This window comes from Calidris pugnax, unplaced genomic scaffold (assembly GCF_001431845.1).
Source record: "Calidris pugnax isolate Ruff unplaced genomic scaffold, ASM143184v1 scaffold13, whole genome shotgun sequence".
NCBI classification, from domain to species: Eukaryota; Metazoa; Chordata; class Aves; order Charadriiformes; family Scolopacidae; genus Calidris; species Calidris pugnax.
This window is the reverse complement of record NW_015090810.1, coordinates 9539721-9566005: the sequence shown is the minus strand read 5'-3', so window position 1 is coordinate 9566005 and position 26285 is coordinate 9539721. Positions and strand designations below refer to the sequence as shown.

General features: G+C 43.8%; 1 protein-coding gene across 1 annotated transcript in view; it reads left to right on the top strand.

Moving 5' to 3' along the window:
- Positions 1-25773, top strand: part of SCGN (secretagogin, EF-hand calcium binding protein) — a 26371-nt gene extending 598 nt beyond the window's left edge. The window contains exons 2-11 of the mRNA XM_014938469.1: positions 919-989; positions 11635-11727; positions 12016-12105; positions 12808-12864; positions 13738-13815; positions 21825-21880; positions 23390-23435; positions 23552-23611; positions 24275-24343; positions 25165-25773. Coding sequence (XP_014793955.1) covers positions 11665-11727; positions 12016-12105; positions 12808-12864; positions 13738-13815; positions 21825-21880; positions 23390-23435; positions 23552-23611; positions 24275-24343; positions 25165-25293 — 648 coding nt within the window. The 5' untranslated portion in view covers positions 919-989; positions 11635-11664 and the 3' untranslated portion in view covers positions 25294-25773. The remainder of the gene's footprint in view (positions 1-918; positions 990-11634; positions 11728-12015; positions 12106-12807; positions 12865-13737; positions 13816-21824; positions 21881-23389; positions 23436-23551; positions 23612-24274; positions 24344-25164) is intronic.
- Positions 25774-26285: the final 512 nt, after the last annotated feature.

Here is a 26285-nt window from a genome sequence, read left to right as displayed (position 1 = left end):
TTCCTCGGGGCCTGGCGGCGCTTCGACGCCGACGGCAAGTGGGGACGGAGCGGGGTGGGGGGGACGGGACGGGGGACACGCGTGGGGTGGCCCCCGCGGGGGAGTCTGCTGGGCGGGTGGGTGTCCCTCCGGGGGATGTGCCGCTTAGAGGGTGCCCAGGCGGGTGGTGGGGCGGATGGTGCCACGCAGGGGTTGCCCACGCAGGTGGGTGACACGTTGTGGGGAGGGTGATGGTTGGGGTGGGTGCCCGTCTGGGTGTGCGTGGTGGTGGGTGCTGCGTGGGATGACGGCCGTGGCACACGTGTGTGGGTGCCTGCACAAATGGGTGCTTGCCGGTGCCTCCCAAGCTTCATCCCCACGGAGCCCTGCGGGTGTTTTAGAGTCCCCTCCCTTCTTCCTCCTCATGCCCTAACACCAGGTCTGAAAATCTTCCTTTTCACCCCAAAGTTTTTGCTTTTTTGCTCCTTCTGCTGTTCCCTCTTGTGGTCCCAGTTTGTGGATTTCTTTCTGGAAAAGTTCTGAACAGGGAGGTTGTGGAGTCCCCTTCTTTGGAGATTTTCAAGACCTGACTGCATGTAGTCCTGAGTGACATTATCTGACATGCTCTGGGTCGTCCTGCTTTAGCAGGGGAGTTGGACTAGATGATCTCTATGGTCCCTTCCAACTCTAAAAATTCAGTGAAATTCAGTGAAAGTTATCTGTAAGTTAAATTCCTGAGGGAGCTCTGCAACGCTGAGCCCAGCACCCACACACATTTGAACCGACCTAGTTGAAGAGGACACCCCATGAGTGGGCAGGCAGGGCCCCCAGCTGAGACCCCCGTCATGCAGCCTTGGGGTCCCTGCACACAGCCCATGACATGGTTCCTCAACCTCAAGCAGTGCCTCCTGACCGTTAATATATTTGACTTTTATTTAGACAACGGTTACATAGAAGGGAAGGAGCTTGACAATTTTTTCCATCATCTCCTGGAGAAACTGGGACCAGAAGTAAGTTCTGCACCGTGTTGGTTGTGTATGAAGTCCGAGCAAAAAGGTCGTTATGCTGAGAGATGATTTGTATTTGTTGTTCTCTGATCGCTAGCTTCCTTAGCAATCCCTGAGGGAAAGAGCTTTTCTCTTGGCAACAAGGTGGCATTTAAGCAGGTATGACAATAAGTGCAGTCACCTGAGAAGTTTGATCAGTTGTTTTCAGCCCCACAGCTGCTGACACGGTGAGAGGGCAGATGGCACCAGGTGAAAGGGCTGGTTGGAAGTGTGGAGAGAAAGTCATTTACTGCCGTTGAACAGAACCAAATGAGAAAGCACCGGCACAGAGTCTGGCATGGCGAGGGGGGGGACAACAGTGATTATTTACTTAAGAGAGCACTGATTAGTTTTGTTAATACAGTAGGTTTCTTTCCAAGGTCAATTATTAACAAGTATACTGTCATTGGTTTGAAATCATGATTAGGAAGAAGTTACACAATTATATTGCTGAAGATAGCTAGAAGCCAACCAATTACAAGCAATTATGTTGCTCATAAGGTCAAGACCTGGCTCTCAAGTGTTTCTGGGTTTCTTCACTGGTTTTCTTTTATATTTTTGGCAGCATTTCCCCTCTCACTCTCTGTATCTTAGTTCTACCAGAAGTTGCACAACATTTTACAGGGACTGCTTTCCTCAGCTGCGGGTCATATGTTGCTTTTGACTGTCACCTGTAGCGAAGGGAAATCCTGCCACTCAGGTCAGCTGCTCAGAAGTACATAAAGAATATATTCTGATAATGGGCTTAATATTTTCACTACAGAGCGTATGGTCAACTAGAAAGAGAAAAAGAGTAGCATCTTCCAAATGGAAGGAGAGGATGTGCCAAAACAACATATGAAACGATTCCTTTAAGCAAAAAATAATTAATGAAAAGTCACTAGCTAATAAAAAGCATAAATTCATTAATATAAAGTGTAAAATCAGAATTATACTTACAAGCCAATTAGGATTCTTGGAATTTTGTGGATATAGTAAAAAAAAAAGAAAAAAGAGGCTGTGAATATTTTTTCAAACAAGTTTTTGTTTAATTTGCAAGTAAATTTGGATTGAAATTGTTGTTTCTGCAGAAATGTCTTTCTAGAGCATCGAGGGTTAGATGAACAGATAGCCCTGGCGAAAGACTTTAAAGCAAATCGGAAAAGATTCAACAATAAGTGCTAAGAATCATTAGGGACATAGAAAAACTGATTTGAAGAGAAATTGAAAAGCTCAGAATTGTTTATCCAGGAATAAAAGATGAAATTGGGAGCTGCTGGTCTTGGCGTACTGAAACATCAGAGCAAAGTACACTCAAATGAATCTAGCGACAGTGAAAGTGAAATGTTGAAGGAGAGGCTTAAAACCAGGCTGCCGAGCTTAAGGTTGCAGCAGGTCGCTGAAGCAAGGGACCTCCAAGTGGGAGTCTCTAGAGTGAGCTGCAGCTGGTGATAAATCCAAGGTTTAGCCAGGGATGTCACACTGCGGGCAGCTTCCTAATGAGGGGAGCTCAAGAGGAAACTTCCAGCTCCTCTCTCCTGTAGCTGCTCTTGCACATCCCTCACGTGAGATTTTGGAGCCAGCATCACAAACCCGGTGTGTTACAGCAGGTTTTGTGGTCTTGCTGATATCAGTGTGAACTCCACTATACTGTGTTAAGTATCAGCACGCAGAACTTATGAAAATTTGAAATCATGATTAGGAAGAAGTTATACAATTATATTGCTGAAGATAGCTAGAAGCCAACCAATTACAAGCAATTATGTTGCTCATAAGGTCAAGACCTGGCTCTCAAGTGTTTCTGGGTTTCTTCACTGGTTTTCTTTTATATTTTTGGCAGCATTTCCCCTCTCGCTCTCTGCATCTTAGTTCTACCAGAAGATGCACAACATTTTACAGGGACTTCTTTCCTCAGCTGCGGGTCATATGTTGCTTTTGACTGTCACCTGCAGTGAAGGTGTTCTAGCAAAATGAGGGTGTTCTAGCAACAAACTGTTGTGCTTTGAGAAGTCAAGGACAGTTTCGCTGACTGCCAAATGCCACTGCTCAGATGACTCCAGCTTAAACCAGCACCCTCATCTAGTTTGCATCTCCTTTTCTTCTTCTGTCTAGGTTTTGCTTAACACAAATTGAATGAAGAAAGAACCAACTCCCCCTCTCCCTATTGAACAGAAGAAATAGGCTAATTTTGGAAGACAGTGCTCACTAACTGCCAGGTGGCTCAAACAGGCTCTCAAGTGTTTCTGGTTATTTTTTTGGCAGTATTTCCCCTCAAACAGTATTACCCTGAGTGAAAAGATTACGCATGTTGCCTTGTTCCCCTTTGGCAGCAGTCTGGTTTTGGTTTTTGGGATTGTGTAGGGACAAAATGGTCTCCTTCCCATGCAGTGGGCAGCAGGTAGGGCAGTCTGCCTCGGGGGCAGAAAACCTATAGGGAGCTTTGTCCTGCGGGACTGAGAGCAGTCCCCTGCTCCGTCCCCTAGGCATGGGGATCACCTGTACTGCTGGGTTAAGCAAGAGTCTCTACTACTTTTTGTACAAAGAGTAACACCATTAAAGCCATTTTTCTCTTTTTCACATGATTTATGGTGTACAGGCATGTGGTTATAGTGGGAAGGTAAAGGTTCCTTTTTGCATTGGTTTTCACCATTCTACAGAGAGAAAGTGGCCTTTGTGATACTAGAAGAGAGCTGGGATTGAGCATCTCTATGTTTTAGTGGTTGTTTTGACCTTTACTACTTCTTTAGGCTCTTAATGTCTCAGTTTGCTTGCACAGTGAAAGGGGGAGACAGTAATATGTACTGGCATAAGTTCCAGATGTGTCACAAGGATTAATTAGTGACTGTGTCTGATGTGCTATACAAGTGATAAATAATGTTATTAGCACTGGAAGTTGTCTCTGCTTGAATAGCGAATGGGTTCATAATTATATTTTTTCACCCTGCGCTCTCTAAGCTGTTATTTTTCTTAATGACCACTGTAGTCCTTCAGCTCTGTTTTTCTTCCCAGCTACTCCACAGCATCCCCAGCTGACACTAAATGCCAAGGGATGGGAGCAGCTGGGAAAACAATACAAAAGGGAGCCTGTCAGGAAGCTGAGAGGCAGAGCTCTTCCTGATGGCTCAGAGCGAGGAAGGAAACTTGAAATACCATCCAGCGAGGGAGGCTAATTCATCATCTTTTATTGAACTATCAAGAGTTTTTCAGGGGGGGAAGGGAAAACTTTGCAGCAAAGATTGACCTACAGTAAACCAACCCAAATGCTGCTTTCTGTCTCTCTTCCCCCAGCAATTGGACAATGCCCTCAATAACATACTTTAACAAGTGGTCAGGCAGTTGGACTAGATGATCAGTGTAGGTACCTTCCAAATGAAATATCCTATCCTATCCTATCCTATCCTATCCTATCCTATCCTATCCTATTCTGTTGTATTCCTAAGAACACAGCTTTCATTTCCACGTGTGTGTTACGTATCCATTAGGCTTCAGTGAAACACTGAGGATTTATGACACTAGAGTTTATAAACTCTCCATCAGCTGGAGGCACTTCTGTGGTTTGGTTTGTCTGGGGGACATGAGGCAGAACCGAGGATGATTCAGCCACACACCAGCACAGGTTTGTGAACTGGTGAAGCTGGCATTACCCATCTGCTGCCATTATTACTCCTATGACTTCTCTCTAACCCTTTGAGCCTCCAGCTTCCAACCTGCTGCTGCTGTGAGCTGCCTGTGCTGTCTTAGGCTCACTCATAAACCTGTCTTCTACATTATGGACACTTTCCCATGCGTTTTCTATAAGTTTTTATACTGAGGTGTAAAATTAGTGAAAAGGACAGTTTATTTCAGCACTGAAGAAGCAGTCTTACTGAAACAGGAACCACAGCCCCTGCCTTTCTCTCTTATACTGCTATACATCTTTATTTCTGTATAGAGATCATTTAGGATCTTCCTTGCTTGCTCTTTCTGTAGTTTTAATGAAGCTTTAAGTATATTCTCATAATAATTAGGCAAGAAGAGTTTTATAGATGAATGGTTATAAAATTTGCATTTGGATTACTGAAAATTTTCATAAAACTTTTTATGTCTGCACAGATACAGAGGGAAATGCACATTGCCATTATGGTTGCAGGCTTTCACTTTGCTTAAATTAAACTAAAATTAGACAGAAGACTTTCAGATAAAAGCCAGTTGCCTTCACCTAACTATAAGTCTGGAAAATACCATGTTTAAAAATTTTTGAACTGTAAATTTGATCAGGCAAGACAGGTATTAGTCTTGTTATAACCCCCCTGCCCATAGACCACCTGCACAGTGGGACTGGAAGGGACTGAAGTTAATCTTCAGGAGCTCACCCTCAACAGCCATAAAGGATTTGTTTTTGCTTTTTCCTTCCAAATAAGATAATACTGTGAGTGTGGTGAGACTCTGGAACAGGTTACCCAGGGAAGTTGTGGATGCCGGATCCCTGGAAGTGTTCAAGGCCAGGCTGGATGGGGCTTTGAGCAACCTGCTCTAGTGGGAGGTGTCCCTGCCCATGGCAGGGGGGTTGGAACTCGATGACCTTTAAGGTCCTTTCCAACCCAAACCATTCTATGATTCTGATTATTGCCAAATACAGTTGTTTCCTTAGGTGTGGCTTTTGTCAGCCTTGATTAGCCTGACCAGTTCCTATTCCCTTCCCTCCACATTAAGGCAGAGCACTGCAAGTGCCTGGAAGTATTTCTAAATGCAAACTCAACACTTCTATGGGAAAAAACAGACACATTGTGTTTTCATTGCCTGAAGGCATGTCAAAAAACTTTCAGCCTAGCAGAAAGGGCAGAACAAAAAAATAGTCCAAAGCCTAACCACAAAGTTATGATGGCACAGGGAAGGCTGTAATAGCTTTTGTTGGATGCTGATGGCTTCTATGTGAAAAAATATTTCCCACATATATGCTGATGAGAGCTAAAAAAAGAACCAAAAAGACAACAAGGGATGACAGGGTAAGCACTCATCTATTGTAGCATGCAGGATTACTGTAAATCCTAACCAAAACACAGGGCCAAATTCTTAAATGATAGCACTGCAGTTAAAGTCAGCAAGATTGGCCCAAACGAGAAGTTGGCCCAGGAGCTGCAGGGTGAAATCCCATGCTAATGCAGACAATCCAATGCACAGCTGCAAGGATGAAATGAAGTCATTCATGTGATTCTTTTTTTTTAATGCTACAGGATATAAAGAAGAAATGTTTGGCCAAAAAAACGTTCTTCTTCTAAGGTCAAAGCGTACGTTACTGATGTCTAATCTGGTCTTTGCTGGCCTCCTCTCTGTACTGTGTGGCTTTTGGCATGGTAACAGTTGTTGAGCTTGTTTTCCAACTAACCTTCTTGGCAGACGTAATTTATTTTCATAGATCTTGTAGGAACTTGATATCTCTGGGACCCTTGCCCTTCTATCAAATGTGGCTGAACCGTTGTTAGGAGAAACATGTTCAAGCCAGCATTTTCAGATAAGCCTCTTTTTCTTTTTCAAGAAACAGGCTGTAATAGTCACTTACATTTATTTTCTTCTTGGTCTTTATACCCTTTCTTCCAAGAGTCATATCAAGACTGTCTTGATCAGCAGGAATTAAATAAGACGTCCCCTTTCATCAAGTAGGAAAGGCTCCACAGTGCTCCATACATTTGCTTTTTAACCCCCCAAAACAAATGACTCACAGTCGTGCTTTCACCAAGGCAAACCACTGCCAAGCGTATGGATCCCTTACGGAGCAAAAATTTAATTAGCGTGAGGCAAAGAGTGCGACAATATAAAAGGAATGGGTTAACAAAGAAGACAGACTACAGACAGGTTTCCAAAGAGTCATTAAATGTTGTGGAGATTTTTAAAAAATGTGAGCATGCCTTTTCCATTATTGCAAGCAGTATTAAAAAAGAGATTACCTTTGTGATTCCAAATACTTTTAAAGGGTTTTCACAGAAGGAAAGACAATGACTGGACATGGAAAGGAGAAAGCAGAAAATTCATTTGTTATAGTAACTTGAAACATAGAAGCTTTTCTCCTCTAATCTCTGTAGAAGAGCAACAGTAATAAGAAATTTACTCCTTAACCCTGAGAAATGTAGGACAAATACTTTGAACAAATTTAGGAACAGCAATATTTTAAATTATGTGCTTTTATAAGGACAAAAATGACATGGCATTCTCATGATACGTAGTAAGGATTTCTTCCTTGACTGGGCAGCGAGAAGATGCAGCACCTCTTGGAAACCACACAGCATCTGAGCTGTGAGCATGTGACCTGTGACCAGGGCAGCTGAAGCTTTACAACTCATATGAAACAACTGCTCTGGGCTAGCTCCCATTATTATTATAGTCCAATGACCATCATATATTTCATATAAATTAGCAGATGGGTTTGGGTTTTTTTTGGTTGCTTTTTTTTTTCCTCTTAAATGAGCATCAGGAAGATATTGCATGGACTTTATTTCAGCTGCAAGACCCTTTGCTGCCAAGCACTTGCTCTCTCAGCAACTGCACTCTACCTTACCCCAATCCTGAGTGAAACTGGAGGCAGGTCCTGGTTCAGGTATGTTTTCCAGACTGTGGCAGGGAATCCTCTTCATTACAGCGCTGACTGATGCTAAAGATGAGCATCTCTAAAGCTGTTTCTGCCTTAAGTAGGCAGCAGCTCAGGGGAAATTGTGCTCTTCTGTGAATTAGAACTATTACCTCTTGATTAAATTGTCCTCCAGAAACTCAGGGAGGTGCATGCAGCAGGGAAAGCAAGGAATGACAAAAAAGCCTTCCCATAAAGGCAGCTACCAGAAAGGATGCAACAGTGTTCACAAAAGGGAAATTTTATCTAGCTGCTAACAAGACAGCAAAATTTTAGCCCACACAGCGAACACCTGAGAAAGCTCTGAAACTGGGAAGGGATCTGCTGCTTGAGATGGGCAACGCAGTCAGGGCAGCATTAGCTCCACTGAAAAAAGCTGTGTGCAGCTACAGCTGTTTTCTTGCTGCAAAACTATTTCCCCTGCTCCCAGCTCATCGAGACAAGAGACATGAATTTGTATCGTACTATTTGTACAGTTGCTTTCCAGAGTACAAACGTGGTGTTCTGTTGTTTTGGGTTTTATTTTTATTTTATTATTACTTCCCCTGTAATTCACAGATCTTGGATAAATGGAGCATGAGCCTGAAGCATGTGAAAGCAGAGCGTGTTTGGTTTTTGGGCTTCCCTGTTTGTTGCAATTTATAGTTGAACAGCGAGTTAATAATTAAAGGGAAGGAAGGAAAAACAAACTTCCCAGGGAAGCTGGTGGCCATAGCACCCAGTGTAGCACCTCTATTTCTGTGTAATGCCATTCATCCCTCCTTGTGCCCACCTGGAGGTCTGCCCTTCTTCCTCTTTTGCTCCTGATCTGTCTCATTCTATCATAGCTCTGGGAGGCAAGGAAATATTTGTCCAAGCCTGAAGACAGAGAATAAAAAAGTCAGACCTCTCGACCACTGAGCTGTCAGGTTTTTACCTTTGGCCTCAGCAACCTTATCATGGGGTAGCCAAGGCAGTGAGGAGACCCCTGTAGCACCTGGCCAAGCTGGTGCCCCTTTGCAGCCTCTCACTGCCCCAGCATCCCAGCTTGGTCCCAGCCCTGGCACTGGGTGAGAAATGCCCTCTCCCACAGCTGCCTGGTTGCTGCATCCCTGCCCAGGCCATGCCTGCACAAACTGCCTCAATTGTCATTTCTTACCTGCCAATAGTCATTTAATCCCTTTTAGGGATACCTGAATCTTGTCTGTATGAACCACTAACACTATTGAAGAACAATCTGCTAAATATAGTCACGTGACTGTAATTGATTGTGATATCCACAAGGCTTTTAAAATTTTTAATATTGCCCATGTTGTCTCCCTTCATTTCCCCACTGACTGGCTTTGCTTGCTATTTGTCCCTGTCCCTCTCGTTTCTTCTGAGCAGAGCTTGGAGTCCCAGTTGGAGTGCCCCCTCCTAGGGCTCCCAGGATATGGCACCAGTATAAATAAGACCAAGGACAACATCTCTGGCTAGTAAAATCCTACCTTGGCTTATGGAATATTACATAGACAATAATTCTGTCCAAATACTTTTTTCCCTCTGTTTCTGGATTATACTTTTGTCTAGGCATGAGGTTCCTGCTGAACCTGCCACAGTTGCTGCCTCACTGTGGCAATGCCAAAGCCATGATTTGAGGCAAAGCCATACATGAACAAAATCAAAACAAGTCAGAGAATTGAACTCCCTAAGCCTTCAGGGAGGGACCAGAAGGCACATCCAGACATCTACCCCCCTGTCCTGTCTCTGCCCTGCAGCCTGCCTAAGCTATCCCACCACTGGCTGCAAACCTCCAAAATCAGATTACAGAGTCAGCAAATACAGCAGGAGTCTGCAGTTCATGTCCTTGCTTGGACAAGAGGAACAAATCATGCAGACTATGTGTGAGGATTTTTCCAAGCTTTTATATGTTTTTGGAATGGAAAGGCAATCAGAGCAAGCTACTGGTCTGCACCACCAGTAGGTCGACTTTGGAGACCAGGTCTCCCAACCTTCTGCTTGAAATGGCATGGTTTATTTGACCTTTTTTTTTAGTCTTCTGGGATGTTTTTTGTTGTTTTTTTTTTTGTAAACACAAAGGTCACCTTTGAAACCTAATGATCATAAACGAAGATGTACCATCCTCAGTGTAAAAAATTGTAATATACAAATAGTTTTGCCTTGATTTCTTATCTTGGGAAAACCACTTTGTGCAGTACCTTTTACTTTGCTTTTATTCTTTGGGACTAAAGATTGGGTTTCAGTAGGTCCATCACCTTTTGTGTTGCATAAGTAGAATATTTATGAACCTAGAGATACTGTCCAATTTGGAAAAAGCACTGTAGTGTAACACCATGGACTAAAGCTGTGTAGATACTGTAAATACTTTGGGTACTTACTTGATGTATCCCATAGTTTGAGTCAGTTAAAAAAAACAAAAGAGGCAGTCCTATTTTTATGCAGATAATGATGTTCCTGCCACTCAAAGTTCAATGAGTAGTGGTTAATAGCAGACACAAAGTTTAGCCATAAGCTCTCTTAACAAATGACTAGTCTGAACTCCACAGCGCACTTTTCAAATATCAGCTATGATTATCGTTTCAGAAATAACTTATCCTACTGGGCACGGAGGAGGATAATTTCAGAGTACTTTACAAGCCTACTGAAGTCGGCAACTGATAGGCTTGTCTAATGCCAGGGAGGTGTCTCAAAGCGTCGAGGTGCCATCAGAAGGCAATTTAAATAACACGAGTGGAAGTTATAATGCCAAGGGGAAAGAAAACTGTATGTGCGTGGTCAGGGGTGTGCTGTGCCCTCGATGCCCACACGCAGGGAGGTTGGCAGTGAGCACCACCCAGTGCCACCACCATGGGGATGGAGTATCCTGCAGCCTTGCTCTGGCACCTACTCAGGATCACCACCAGGCCCTGCGAGGGGGACCTCCACTGCAGGCATGTCCCTGTAAGTTCACCACTGGGACAGTTACCTTGACTCTTAACAGGGAATTGCCAACCCTTGGCACTGAGCCACAAGGATGCCCATGGGGGATGTGCCCCACCTGTCCTACTATGAGTCTTATGGGTGCCCCTATCCTCCCATTCCCACTCCTAGAGTAGAGCTCCCTCTTGGTTATTTTGATGTGACTTCATTTATTCTCTTGCAAAAAAATTCTACAAAAGGATGCCAAGAGTCAGTCTGGGTTATCCTCCTCCCTCCTTCCCCTCCCAGAGAGAGCCACCTCCCATGGGGCTGGGAGACAAGCCAGGACCTGGTCAGTGTGGGTGCGGAGGGTAACTTTGGACATTATTGCTGGTGAGAGATTAACTGGGTGAGCTTCCCAGCCCAGCCACAAATCTCATCTGACCAGAAGCCTGTCCCTAGGGTGGAGAAATTGTACTTTGTGTAGCCCAGTCAGACCAAATACCCTAATGGTTACTGCTAAGGAAAAAAAAAAATCATGCTTGATGAACCTAAGCATTGTATTTCACCTGTCACAGCCATGCCTGTCAAAACATAAAAGCTGACAAGTTCTGAATACTCCTCACTATGTATAAATTGATTATAGGGTTGAGCAGATGCAAAGGAAATGTGAATTGCTTGAAATCCCATGCTATTAACCCAGAAGCACTGACAGGGCTTGGTGCCAGGTCTTGAACCAGTTGACAGGCAATAATAAGCAACAATCTAGCTCCACTGACACCTTTCAAGGCTGATGATCTAATGAACTACAGGGATGTAGTTCAAGGATAAGGACATCTTCCTGAACAGCACAGGATGAAAATAAGCAACATGGAAACCACTGCAAAACCAAATCCCAGTGATATAGTGGGAATAGCTGGCTAAAGAAGCAGGTGTCACCAAAATATTTTTGGATCTCCAGACACTGGTCTTCCAACTGAAAGCTTAGTTGTTACAAAGTTATGCATAGCACTAGCTTCCAAAAATTCATCTAAGGTGGTGGGTTTGTGGGTTTTTAGAAGCATTAGCCCCTGAATGTAAGGATGCAATGATCCTGGTGGTTATCTGTGAATGAGGAGAGATTTCATGCCTTTGTCTTTTTCCACACGGCAGGACACCATCACAGAAGAAAAAGTTCAGAGGATGAAGGAGCAATTCATGTCTGCCTACGATGTCACCACAGATGGACGCTTGCAAATCCAAGAGGTATCTCTCCCCAGCCCCAGCTCAGGATATCTTTTACAGGAGGGAGAATTAGGACCTAGCGCAGAATTGGTAGATATGGGAGATAGAGTCTGGATGGGGATGAGGTCACTCATGGAGCATTACATTACCCAGATCTCCTGATTTGTGGTTTATTTCCAAGGCAACAACATGCCCAGCTTATATTTCCTATACTGGATCAGCAGCCACCCAAGTTCTTTCATATCTTTACTTCCATGGTTTGGGTTTGGTTTGGGTTTTTTTATGCAGTTGTCTTTTTTTTTTTCCCAGCTTGCAAATATGATCTTGCCGGATGATGAGAACTTTCTGCTGCTTTTCCGACGGGAAACTCCCTTGGACAATAGTGTGGAATTCATGCGGGTCTGTATCTCTACATTGTCTCTTCCCCTTGCACACCAACAGCTTCTTCATATGTACACTTCCACCCTCTGTATAACATAGCATGGGAAATATGTGGTTATTGTGGAAGGAGAAGACATTCTGACCTGTTCAGGTGAAGAAGGTTACACCGCTTCGCGCAGTATCCTGGCAGGGTGTGAGGTGGAAATCTCCATAAGCTAGGTCAACTGAGGAGCAGAAACCCATAAGGTTTTCTTAACTGTTCCCAGTCTCCTTCCACTCTCTGCCCCTAAGTATCCCAGTACAAAAGTTCAATTTTTCCAAGGCTGCTTGAAGTTTATTTTATTTCACACACAAACTGGGGACTTCTGCAGATCAATGGCCAGTTTTTTACAGCCTTGGATTTTGCTCAGGGCAATAAGAGAAGCTGCATGTACAAATTAGGTAAGAAACACGGAGGGGTTTCTTAGTCTTTTCTTCCTTTTATAGACAGTGTGTCTGCATTAAATGTGTGATAGCAGCATGTTACATGTACAGCATCCAAGTGAGAGTAAAAGCTATTGTGTGAAAAGTTTATTTTATTTCTTCTACAATTAATTAAATATTGGATAATACAACAGCTTGCTTATTATGGAAGTCCTGATTGGAATCTTTACGATCTATCAGCCGAACAGATGATTAACAGTAATTTTTATGCGGTCATATCAATCTATCTCCATTCAGATCTGGCGCAGTTACGATGCTGATAGCAGTGGATTTATTTCAGCTGGCGAGCTCAAAGTAAGTTATTCTAACAAGTCTCTTTGGGCTTGATATACAGCTCACTGATGTCAACAGGAGCCTTTCTGTCGGCTTCACCAATTTGCTGCCTTTTTGTTTGGTTGACGAATGGCATTTCTATGTTGTTCACGGCCAATTTAAGAGCTGGGGACCCTCCAACTTTCTGGCACAGCTGCAGGGACCCTGCTGGGAGGGAGAACGCTCTGTTGTTGCCCTTGCTGTCCTGCTTCCCCCTTGCCTTTTCCCCTGACCCTACTTGTCTTGGTGGCCCCCAAGGAGCCCCCCAAGCACGCCTCAACTTGGCTTTGCCTATGTGCCTCTCCCAGCTAAAGAGAGCCAAAGCCGTTGTGCTTTATTAATAGGATTTCTTGATAACCTCTTCCCGAGCCTGCAGATTTTCTGAACACTGATTTCTTTCTAAAGCTCAGGCTATTGAGGCAGAAGCCTGTTCAGAAATTGTAACCCAAACAATTTGAGCTAGCTGGGCACAGAAATCTGTCCCTTGGCTGCAGACCCTGCACTGACCTCTTGACATATGGCTCTGCCCTGTGCCCCAATGAAGACGTACAAGGTGCTTAAATGTTTTGCTGAATAGCAAATATTTTGATTTGACATCAGTCAGCAAATATTGCAGGACTTAGTGTTATCTTTTGCTTATTTTGTGAGTTAACTTTGACCTATTCCAGTATGCCTGCTCTGGGTAAATTTGGTTATTTTCTAATTTACCTGAAAAAATATGTTTCATCTAAAAAAATGTGAACTTTATGTGAAATTGAAGACACTGGTACTAATCAGGAATGCGAATTTAGATTCACATTACCCTGCTGAATTTGTATTGAATTTCTTACTGTTATTTCTCTTTCCTTACTGCAGGATTTTCTGCGAGATCTCTTTTTGCAGCATAACAAGATGGTTGCTGAAGTAAAGCTGGAAGAATATACTGATACTATGGTAAGAAACGGCAGTGTTAATATTGTTTAAATTGTAGTACTGCTTAAAAAGCTTCTTCAGGGTCAACATCTATAGATCATAAATGCCCCCTTAAAAGGTGTATCTTCTCCAAGAGATCCCTGTGGAGAGTTAGCACATGCTGCTCCTGTTTCTTTGCATTGGACTGGACATCAGCTGTGAACAGCATTTCATATATTTTTGCTATGAGTTGAACGGTTTATTATGAGAAAATAGCTCAACTTTGTGCCAAACTGAGCCTTAAATAATTTAAAAACAGTAGTTGAGGTCCATCCTTCTTCAAGGTATGTTCAGCCTCAGCCAGATCTCCAGCTCCTTCCCTCCCTCCCTCCTTCCCTCCCTCCTAGTAAATCCTTTTGCTCCCAAGACACGTAGGTCTCTGGCTCTTCTGCTCTGCAAAGCCCAGCAAGCTTTGCTGGCTCCCTGTTGCTTCCCTGAAAGGCTGGGAGGTTGAAAGCTTCAACTCTTCCCCTGCCTTATCACAATATAGCTTTTATCCTGCAATCAGCAATATAATATTTGGTGTAAGTTTAGCAGCAGTCACCTGGATTTCAGAGCAACTTATTATAGCTAACCATCTAAGAAAAAAAAAAAAAGGCAAAAAAAAAATCTCATTTCTGATGTCGTTCTCAAGGGTATCATTTGAGTTCCACGAGCAGACATCTACCACTGCAATTTTCTAAATGATTTTCAGGTGGGACTGCCTTGATTCTTGGAACAAAATCTGTGTTTGCACCTAAAGAGCAGCTTGGTGTGCAAGCAAACAAGGAGCTGCCCACATATTTTGCGATACCATGTTATGTATGCATGGTGCATCTGTGCCTAGACACGTGACCCCGTAGAGCAAAGTGAAAAACTGTACCATTACAGAAGAGTGTACATTTTTTTCATATTTATAGGACAGTGAGGGGAGAGGAATGCAAGCTACAGAAATTATTTTCCAGCTGGCAGAGCTTGAAAACAATAAAACCCCATAAACTACAGCTAGAACAAAAAACCTTCCTGGTAGTGCTTGCAGGTAGCAAATAGCTTTTATGCCGCTCCATTAAGGTTTCCATCCCTGGTGGCTAATCTCTGATCAGGTGCTGGGGAACAGGCGATCTGAAGCTTGTAGACATTGGGCGGTTCATTTCCCCCAACTTCTTTCCCCTTCCAGTAATTTCCCAAGAAACATCTGTGATTTCTGCTGCCCCAACGCAGCTAGATATCAATGCAGCCTGGGGCTGGCAGCCAGGAGGTCTGGTTTCTATTCCCATGTTTTTTTATAGATTGGCTTTATATCTTTGGAGAGGCGGTTTAGTCTTTACACTACAGGATATGATTTGATCTGGGAAAAGGGATGCTTTGTATATCTGGGGAAATCTACCATCTGAAATGCAAATCTGGCTCATAAGGACAAAAGTTTACAAAGCTGCAGTGCCAAAAGAATCAGGGATGTTAATGGTTATTAGAAAATGAGAATATGGCCGATGATATTTTTCCTTGCAATTTTTTCCTTTAAACTGAAGATCAATGGTGTTTACAAACACACCTGATCCCAAGAGCAGGATGTGAGACTACAACATGCATAATCTTACCCAGTGATATCCTGTAATAAAATAGAGGATATGAATTCTGTGCATCACAGCAAAGTATCCACATAGACAGCATCTTTATAGTAGCAGCTGTGCTGCATGAAGTGATTGCATGGGAACTTATCTGAAGCAGGAGGGCAAAATTACAAGGAGGGAAGAAAGATTCAGTCTTACATTTGCAGTGCTGGATCAAAAAGGGACTTGAGGAGCCAAGAGCAAAAGTATAATGTCAAGGCCAAGGGCAATGAGAGCTCTTTGCTTTCTCTCTCTGCTTTCCACATGGAATGGGGCGCTGCTGGAGTGCAGAGTTCCCATGGGACTCTGCCCTGATCACCACTTTCTGGGTAAACGGGGGGACAGTGGCCCTTACATTCCAGTCATCAGGCTTTCATGGACTTTTTGTTGTATCGTTAGCAATAAGCAGCACCAATCCCTTTACTGCAGAGTGGAAATACTTATATTTCTCTCCCCTATTACTTTGCTCCCAGCCTTCTCTCTGTTTAGAGTGCAAGGTCTTCGGGACAAGGACCTGCTTCTGCTGCACACGGCTACAGGGTCTCTCAGGTGGCCCATCTATCCTACTCAGGGCTTTTAAATGCCACTGTAATAGCATTCAGTTGAAATAAGCTATGTCCCAAGGAGCTGTAAACCCATCTGTCTCCATAGGACTTTACAGATCTCTGCCCTCTTTTCTGTACATCCGCAGCCGGCTGCACGCATCTTAAGCAGCTACTGATATACTGAGTGGATCCTAGAGCCATCTGGAGATAAGGATAAATGGGAAAAGACAGGAGCTATCATTTTAAAGAAGCTATCTCAGGCATGAGGAAAAAAAAAAAAAGCCATTTATGATTCTGTGCAGCTTTAGCTTGTGAGAGGTGTGAGCAGATATCATACTTACCAGGGCATGCTAAATACTTGCCACTTACTAACGCTGCTATGAATGATCTTATACCACATTAAAAAAAGCTGGCAAGAAGGAAAAAGTATTTCTTTTGGAAGAGATTAGTTGTCTATAGAAAGGAACATCACTTTATCAGGTTGCTTAAAAGCCACTTCTGAAGAGGCTATTCTGTTTCCTTGTGACCTTGGCAGCCTCTCTTCAGAGAACACTGATATACATCAGGGGTTTGATGAACCCTTAGAGAGAAAACAGGTAGTGAACACGTTGCCATTGCACAAGCCCTGTGAGTCTCCTAAATCAAATCTTAAAGAGCACTAAAGCCACTAGGGAAAGTCATGAAAAACATTTGAATTCTCAAGAGTCTTTGTGAGAGAATTAAAGTAGCAACCCTCTGCTAAGGAAGCTCCTTTGCAGGCAGAGTTCTTGTTAATTTTCATGCCTGTGTATAAATACGTTTGTATTAACAGTCATTAAGTGTGTATTAATATTTATTTACATGCACACACTTGCATGAGAAGATGCACAGTCATGTGTAGTTCTAAACCCTTGAAAACAGCCTGTGGGTTTGTCGTCTTCCCGTGGGCATAGAACCGAGAGCTGTTGGCAGGGAGCAGGTGCTCGGAGGCAGAAGAGAAGCCTTGTATTGCTCTGAGCCTCTCTGGGCCATGACAAGACACCCCAGGGGTCCTGCAATGTGTGCTCTGGGAGAGAGGGTGGCCATAGCTGAAAATGGAGGGTTTTAAGAGCTCGGTGAGAATATTCTGCTGGAGAAATCAAAGTTTACCCCTTACTGCTTCATGATGAGAAGCAGTCTGTGGAGGATGACAGCAGTACCAACAACCTTTCACCATCCCTCCCCACCTCCCCTCAGCCCCCTGAGTCAAGCTGTATTTAGGCTTCTGAGTCCTGGTGAAGTTTCAGCCCATGAACGTGCAGCTCACACATACATTTAACGATATTTTGCCATGAGTGATGACAGCTTCCATACCTGTGTATGCACATAGCCGTGTACTTCAGCAAAACATTGTAAATGAATATGAACTAAATTCCAGAGGAGCAATAATGTAAGTGCAGTGACTAATAATTCAACAAGCATTGGTCACGAAAAACATGCTACTACAGCATTTGAAAGTCAGTAAATGGAGATGGCTGAGGATGAAATCGTAGCCCCAGAGAAGTCAATATAGAAATCCTCCCAGCTGTAATGATGCCAAGGTCCTGCTGTGCTTATCTGCAAAGGCTCTTCTGGGGACTGAGCTGCATACCCTGAGCACGAGCCTGCAGCTGATTAGCTAAGGGCTCCTTGTCTTCTCAGTGCAAAGGGGAACAGGTGACTTCTCCCTGAAGATGCTCTGTCTCCGCTGGAGGCTCAGCGTGGTCACTTCTTTGCCTGTCTGTCTGTCTGTGTTCAGTGCCAATGCCACTGTACTTATGTAGGGAAATAAAAATCAGAGCACAGAAAATCCAGGTGATTGAGCCCCTTAACACTTACTGGCCAAACCAGCTTATCTGTGATAATGAAGTCTCTTAAGAACACCAAAGAAATGGTGTAATAATGGAAAGACATATCTTTGTTCAAATCATAACAAATCAGAGTTTGTTGCATTTGTTAACACACTGAGCAAACTCCCCAAAGCCCCAGAAATATAATAGGAGTGGAGTATAGCCTGGTTGCCTACAGGAGCAGTCTTTGTACCTCCCTTCTCCTGGTAGTGGTCCGTACTGGTCTCCCTTCAAGGTGGCTCCATAAGGATGCCGTGACCCCCAAGAGACTGCATCTCCAGTGATGCCCTGACACTGCAACTATCACAACTCCTAATGACAACAACCACTATGGGACCACCCCCTGCATCCCTAGAGAGCTTCCTCCTGGCTTTGGGTGGGTGCGAGTCCTCTCATTGTTTTGCTGTGTGTGATAAAGAGAGGGCCCACACAGCAGATGAACACAATGGAGGGAAATTCGCTTCCTGTGTCCCTTCTAGAGTTAATCTCAGCGGTGCTGTCGCCTCCAGTTTTGTGCCATACTTGCTGTAACATAAGCCGGGGAAGCAGAAAATCCCATTTAAGCTCAAACTTCATTTCTGAAGATCAAAACAGACAGAACTGAGGAGCCTGCAGGCTTTTGAAAACCCCAGCAGATAACGCCTTGGTCTTTTAGGAACCAAAACACTCTTAGAAATACTGCACTAAATGACTCTAGATTACACAGGCAATCTGGTCAGGCAGAGCACTGAGCTTTTCTCCCAAGGGTAACTTGCTGGCCACAGGGCCCTCCTATCACTGTGCAAAATCCTTTGTGCCCCAAACCTTCCCTGAGGAAAGAAGCCATAGGTAGTTCTGCAACTCGGGCACGTGCCTGTCTTTATACACCTTCAATAACTTTTGTACTCACTGCCCAATTTTAGTTACAGCTGTCCAGTACAGATGTCCCCGGTATATATATATATTTGTGAGAGTAGGAGGTCAGGCAAGAGCCAACTCTTCCTGTGTCCTACCTGAGGGATAAAACACTTTATTACACCCAGAGAACCAGAACCAGAGAAGGATTAAAAGCAGCCTTTAGTAACACTATTGATCATAGAATTTTATTTTGGTTGTTTACTTCTCCCCTTATCTCTGTCACGGAAAATAATTCAGATTTATAATCATATTGCTCTTCAAAGTACATATGTCTTTGTTACATCCTGGTGTTTCAGTGGCCTTCTTTACACTATCAGACCAGAAAAGCAGAGATACGTCTTTTGCTGAATTCAAAGCCAACGGCAGTTTTGATTTTGCACTTAAAAAACCAAGATTTAACAAACACTATTATTTTTCAAACACAACTCTTACTTATGCTCTGTGTACCTCAGAGTGCATGGACCACATTCAGACAAACAGAGCTAAGACTTCCCTGGTGCACTGCCATTAAAATGTCAGTGAATTAATTTGTGCAAACACTTTAAAACACGGGGTAGCTTGACAGTAAAATAAATGCATCATTTTATAAAGCATACTGCTGGATGCAACAAAGCTTTTAGTAAAACCGAGTGCTATTTAAACATGCCAGACCTTATCCTTAACCACATTGAGATGTTTCATATCAGTCTGGCAGCATAAATATACCTTTCAAGAGTGTAAAATGAAAATCCATCAAGTTTAACATATCAAGATGGTGTGTAAAGGAAAAAGTTCAAATTAGAAACAATCTCATAATGATTCCAAATACCTACTTCTCCCATGATGTACACTTTGTCATATGGGATGAGTGTCCTCTGTCATTCTTTGTGTACTTATGTACACAATTAGCAGATCAGATCAATGGTTGAAATTTGTAAGTTTAATTAATAAACATTTCCCCAGGCTTTTCCCAAGTAATGCAGCCCAAGATTGCCATGTAGTGGGTATGCATGAGCTCCAGTTGTCCAGATAATAGGATTAGGTCTATCTTATTAGCTGTGGTGCCTGAACTAATTCAGTGAACACTATTCCATTTTCCCTCCATGTTTTCCACCTTTCATGTGGAAGTCACTAGAAAAGAATTAGTTCTTCCAGCCAAACTTTTCTTTCTGTTGACTGGTATGGGCAATCTAAATATTGCATATGTTTGAAAATTTTATTCAGGATACTTGTTACAGAAAAAGGTGAAAAGATTTGAAAACACAAAGATTTTCTCTTGGTATTGCAAAAGCAGAGCTGAGTGAAGGAGATCAGAGAGTGGAGCTGGTTTGCTGTAAGCAGACGTGGTCGACCACAGAAAGTTTAATGTTAAGCTCAAAGATTGGGTGCAAATGAAGCAAATTGACTGGGAATGTTGCTTTTTATTAACGTTCCACTAAGGAAAGTATTATTTCTGCAGTCAAATGTGTTTTAATGGGGTCTGTGACACTGCTGGAATATAGTAAAGGGTTCAGAAATGGATAGAGTTGAAAACCACCAGCTCAGAAAATTGATAATGAAGCAAAAAGACTTTCACATCTAAACCATCACCTCTAATCTAGCTTGTTTCATTAAGAGTGCACAAAGCTCTTCAGCCTCCTGGCTAATTGCAGCTTCTGAAACCATGAAAACATGTTGCACCCACAAAGTAGAGCAGATGCAGGGCAGGCAGGACACTCAAAGTCCCAAGACAAGAACAGCTATCCTAGGGTGCTTATTTATTTATTCTGTGAAAAAGGAGATGAGACTCGAGAGGTTTCACTGAAAAAGAAACTCGTGGCTTGTCTCAGACAGGCCTACGTGAAATGAAAAATGGACCCTAATTCTGCCTCTCAGACTGGGACTTACCAGGTCTGTCCTGTTCCCAGAAGCTGCCACCGTGGTCAACATTTATAGGTGTTTATCAGCAAGTTTGTATGGACCTCAGGACCTCGTGGTCACGGAGCAGAACTTCGCCAAAAAGCTCTGTGTGTTTGCTTTCCTGAAGCATCACAGGGAAACGTGTATCTGATTCAGAAGCCTAGGCTGAAACACTGGCTTTTAGTCTTAAGACAGTAATTCTGAGATGCACAGAGAATGGGAGAAAATAATGAACACTCCCTCTAAGCCACCTGAGATGGGGACTGGTGTGGGCTTTCTCCAGCAGGTGTGCAATTAATTACACCAAAGATTTATATTGACCTGGTTACTTATAGCCATTAAATAAGCAAATGAGATTCATGAAGGTAAGATTAAAGCATATTCCATTACCGTGTATCTGACGAAGAGTGGCAACCCATCTTAGTAAAATATTAACCTTCCCCCCCTACAATGTGGAATTCATTTTTTCTAGGACTTTGAGCCATGAGTTATTCAGGTTTCCCACCTGTTAAACGTCTCCTCTTTCCCTGTAACAGACTCTTATTTGTGCCTTGCAGAAAAACACAGTACCACGTACAACAAATAAATAAATAAAATCTGGTGGTGACTCATCGAAAAGATCATATTAGGGAAAAGATAATACTTAGGAAAGGCTAACTTTTATATTCACACAGATTAACCTCTTGACACTGGCAGCCTGAATCTCCTTCCCAGTCTTGGTGCTTTCCGATGGCAGACTGTGAGCCAAGCAAAGCCCACTGACTTTACAGGCGGAAAATCCCAACTGGAGTGTCTATCAGCAGGTGACATTTGCACTTCAGCTACTTGGTAGCCACGGCAACAGCAAAAGATAAAGACGGAGTGGGGCTGGAAGTATTTAGAAGTTCCCTCCTCTTTCTGGCGTTTTTATCAGGGGCCATGGCAAGGCCACTATTTTGTTTCTTAAGGCGTTTGCTGGAGACCTGTCTTTATCCCTGTGTAAGGCAGGAAAGGAGCAGAGCTGACGTTTGGTTGCTTGGGTTGTTGCTGTCAGAAAGCAGGAGGGTTTTGCTATGCTCTTGTGCCACCCTTGCCCTTGGTGCTAGCAGAGGACAGGGCCTTGCTTGGGGCTTGGGTAAGCACCCCGAGCAAGCAGAGCTGAGGGCACAGGGCACAGAGAAATGTATATTGGCTTTTTTTGTATGTGTGTTCTCCTCATGGCCTGTCTATTTTATCTCTGTCGTCTTGATTTTTAGATGAAGATCTTTGACAAAAACAAAGATGGACGGCTGGACCTGAATGACCTGGCAAGGTAGACTTTAATAATATTGATGGGGTTTTTCAGCTTGCAATGGCAGATTGGCAGACCCAGGCAAGGTGATTATCTCCCTCTGGGGATGTGCATTTGAGTCCTACCTCCTTTCAAATTAAATCAGGTACTCTGATGTAGGTACTCCAGGTCTCTAATGCATGATCCCATCGCAATAGTCTGAGAACCTGGAGCCAGTGACTCTGAGTAATGCCAGGACCTATTTGTGCATCACCAACACGCTCTGGCATGATCCCTGCTACCTCTGCGATGCTCCTCAGGACGTGACAAAGCAGCCAGTGTACCATTTCTCCAAATGAAGGATGGACGTCTCCTTCAGCAGGGTCACAGATGTGCATATACTTCACATCATCATGCACAGCAGGGTTTGCAAAGAGTTTTTGCCACTTGTTTGAGGAGTGAAGATGCCACCACAGAGGAGCTTGCCAAAGGCAGTAAGAAAAGATTTGGAGAGACAAGGTGAAGACACTTGTGAATGAATTTGGGCACTCAGTCACGGGCCTCTGTCTCTTTTCTGTCCTTGATACTTCACAGGTTTTTATATGATTTTCACTGCATGCAGATAGACAATATGCCTCTGTCTGTAAATGTATGTGCAATGACTGAATGGGACTTTGAAAGTGCAGATACAGCCTTAAAACTGGTGTGGGGGATGAGAGGAGAGAGGTGCTGGTTTGTCACTGTTACTTTCTGCTTGGGATCACAAGGAATGCCAGCACAAATCACTGCAGTGCATGTGGCAGCTCACTTTGACCACTGACTGTATGAAGAGAAAGAGAGGCAGAATGGAGAATATCTAAAAGGTGGTTGCTGTTGCATTTTCCTCTTAAATACGGTTCCTTACTGCCCCCTTGCCCCGTGCCAGCTGAGGCTCCTCTCTGGTGTGAGCACGTTTCTCACACCCCAAACCCTTCAGTGTGCAGACATGGCTCAGCACACCCGCTGTCACAGGCTCTAAAACCCTCTGGGTTAGCAGAGCAGCTGGAGAGAGAAAAGCTTCTATCAGTGCTGTGAGGGGCTTTGGGAAGGAGGAGGAGAAAGGAGAGGAATTTGGCAAGTCTTGGTGCTCAGGCCAGTATTATTTCGTCCTTTACTTTTACAGCCACCGATTCCCCCTCCAACCGAGAGCGATAAATTACTCTTCCCTTTAATGCAGCGCAGCAATCCATTTATGAGGAATGGTTGTCTGGTAGCTCCCACTTCGGAGGCTGACCACCTCCATTGCGTTGGACCACCGGAAATGCTCTGGCAGAAGCAATGGTGCTAAGAAGCAGGTTTGCAGTGAGCCAAAGGGCGCCCGCTGCTCCCCATCATGCAGTCAGGGAGGCATGTGTTCCCGTAACAGCCCTCTGTAAATCACCCCACAGGCAATTTTCTTTTTTTAAAGGCCTATAATCTAAAATCTCTTTGCTTTACGAACCAGAAGAGTTCAGAATAGCTTGTGTGCAGATGATAAAGTGGAAAGATCGTAATTTAAATCTCTCTATTCAGGATTCTGGCGCTCCAGGAAAATTTCCTTCTTCAATTTAAAATGGATGTAAGTAGCGTTATATTTTGATGCATCAATCCTGTTTCTCTTAGCTAAGGTAACCTGGGCCCAAACTTGAATCCTTTTTGTTTTCTTTTTCATGTGTTTGTCCTCTCCACACTCAGGCTTGCAGCACAGAAGAAAGGAGGAGAGATTTTGAGAAGATCTTTGCACACTATGATGTTGTGAGTCCCAGAGGCTGTTCCCTTGCGGCCTTTGAATGACACAGATTTAGCATACGCTGCTCAGAAGTTTTCCTCCCACTGGGTGCTGTGGGGGTCACTCAGGAGCTGCAGCTGTACCCAAGCCCATGGGCCAGAGTGGCCCAGGCACCATGTTGGGGGGCAAGGTGGGCGATAGAGGGGAGCGATGCTCAGAGACCTCATGGCAAAGGACCCATTTTGACTTTCTCCATCGCCACGGCTGGCACTGCTGCATTAGCTGTATCTCCTTGCACATTATGCAAGGGCTGCAGAGAGGATGGTGGCTTTAAGTGTAGCAGTCTCTGGCAGTCTGGGACCTGCATCACCACCTTGAAAAATAAAACCTCTTGCAGTACTGACCCAAGAGTTATTTAGGGAGCCTGGCCCAGGATGGATATGGCCTCCTAACTGCCTGTTAGAAATCAGCAATTCAGTGCCATTTCTGACAGTCACACAACTCGTTCAGAGTGGTGACCAGAAAGCCTCACAAAATGGTGGGAGAGGTTACTACTGTTTGAGGGGAACAGAAAGTTTGAGAAAATGGAAGGCATCTTGGAGCTCAGTGGCTGAGTGAACCTACTGACCAGTAAACATTGTCATGTTTTTGGCTTACTGGAGTGTTTTGATGTTTCTTCCATCTTTCAGAGTAAAACAGGAGCACTTGAAGGCCCAGAAGTGGATGGGTTTGTCAAAGACATGATGGAACTGGTGAAGGTAACTTCATGGCTCTATTTATTAGTATTCCGTATTTCTGAGAGGAAGTTGCTCAATTTGAAAAAGTTACATAGATAGGGAAGCTAGTAAGAACGTAGAGTCAAATCTCACTTTGGTCAGCAGCAGAAATGAATGTCATGGTTTCAGCATTTCACTGCAGAGCATTTCACGATATCACAAAAGTTCTGCCTGGCAAATTAATACAGCTTCATTAAGCAACTGTATTTAAGAAAGGTCCACTCTAGCCCATATTCTGAATTAGGCAGATGTTACAGCACCACAAACTGTGTCAATGTGGATCACTCATCAGAAGTTCTTCTGTTTTCACTATGGATATGGTGCTCACCAGCATGACCTCATGTTTCATTAGCTCATCACAGGTCTACACTTGAAAATTACTTGAGCTCTACCTCTAATCAAGAATACCATGCCCAGTGTGTCACCAGTTTTGTACAAACAGCAGAGTCCATCTGCATTGGATTACCTTCAGTTTCCGGATGCAGTCCAAGATATAGTTTTTGATACAAATATAGTTTGGTCTTTCTGCAAACTTTCATTTGGTATGGATCAGATACTGATGGCCCTGATTAAGCACAAAAACCATGTTGCATTTCCATACAGTTACCCACAGTCCCATACCCCCACTTCTGTTTTTCCAGCGTGCCCCCTTCCCATTCTCTGTTCGCTTCTTCACCTCATATGAGCTGACTTGGGTCAGGCTTGGTTGCTCCTCCTGGGATGTATTTCCCAGCCATCGCACAGGATTGGGGAAATCCACAGCTCTTTTCTCTCTTAGCAGTGTTTTTCTCTTTTGTTTGCAGCCCAGCATTAGCGGGGTGGACCTAGACAAGTTCCGCCAGATCTTACTCAACCACTGCGATGTGAACAAGGATGGGAAAATTCAGAAATCTGAACTGGCTTTGTGTCTTGGGCTTAAAATGAACCCTTAGCCGGGAGAGTGCTCGTGGTTGTGTTTCCCTTGTGGTATTTGCCTGCTGCTCCTCGTAGAAGTGTGTCCATGCTGCCGGGTGAGCGGTGGGGAGCAGGGGCACCACGCTGCTGGGCAAGGAGGTGGCAGTGGGATCTGCATGGAGGGCCTCCCCGCTCCGCCACTCCCTTTGTGGTCTTAGTTCTCTGCCACTGCTTATGGGTCCCCTTAGCAATGTCTCTGCCCACGAGCACAGAAAGGGGGTTGCTATTGTCCTCTTGACCCCATGAAATATTGCCCTGCCCATCCCCTAGGATAGGGACAAGCATCTCCTTAGAAATGCCCCGTCCGTGCTCTCAGAGTGCAGCTACTAGGTGCTTCTCATGGTTGCCTTTATGTGTGAAGCAATTATTTTGGTGAGCATCATGCTTTGTCTGTGCATTTGAAATATTGGATGGATGACAGTGTATTTGTGCAGAAATAAAAATTGGCAGTTACAGAAATTCCCTAAGATTGGAGTTTGTGTGTTATGTGCGGGAAGCCATCTGCCGCAGGCTGGCAGACCATACGTGGTAGCCATTTTATGTAAAATGCATCAAATGGCAAGAGGTTTTGTGATGCCTATCAGCTGTGGGGTTTAAATCTGCCAGGAAATGAAACATGGTAGATCCCTCTCTATGGGGAAACCACAGACACAGGGAAATCATATCATCTCTAGGATGCAGCCAAAGAGTAACAGCACTTCTGGAGGAAGCTTTTCTTCCAACTCGAACTGAAATATTATACAAGGTTTCCATAAACTGAAAAACCAAAAGGACAGAAGCCTAATGAGAGCAAAGCTCTTAAGCACATGCTTATTTTTTAAAATCCATAAGAATTAATAAATACTTGTAATCTTTATTGAACTTCAAGCTCCACATCACTCCCAGGCCATGAATGTAAACCTGAAGCTTAATAACAGCAACATAATTTCTGCCACGTATTTCCCTATTCCAAAGGCTTTGATTGCATATT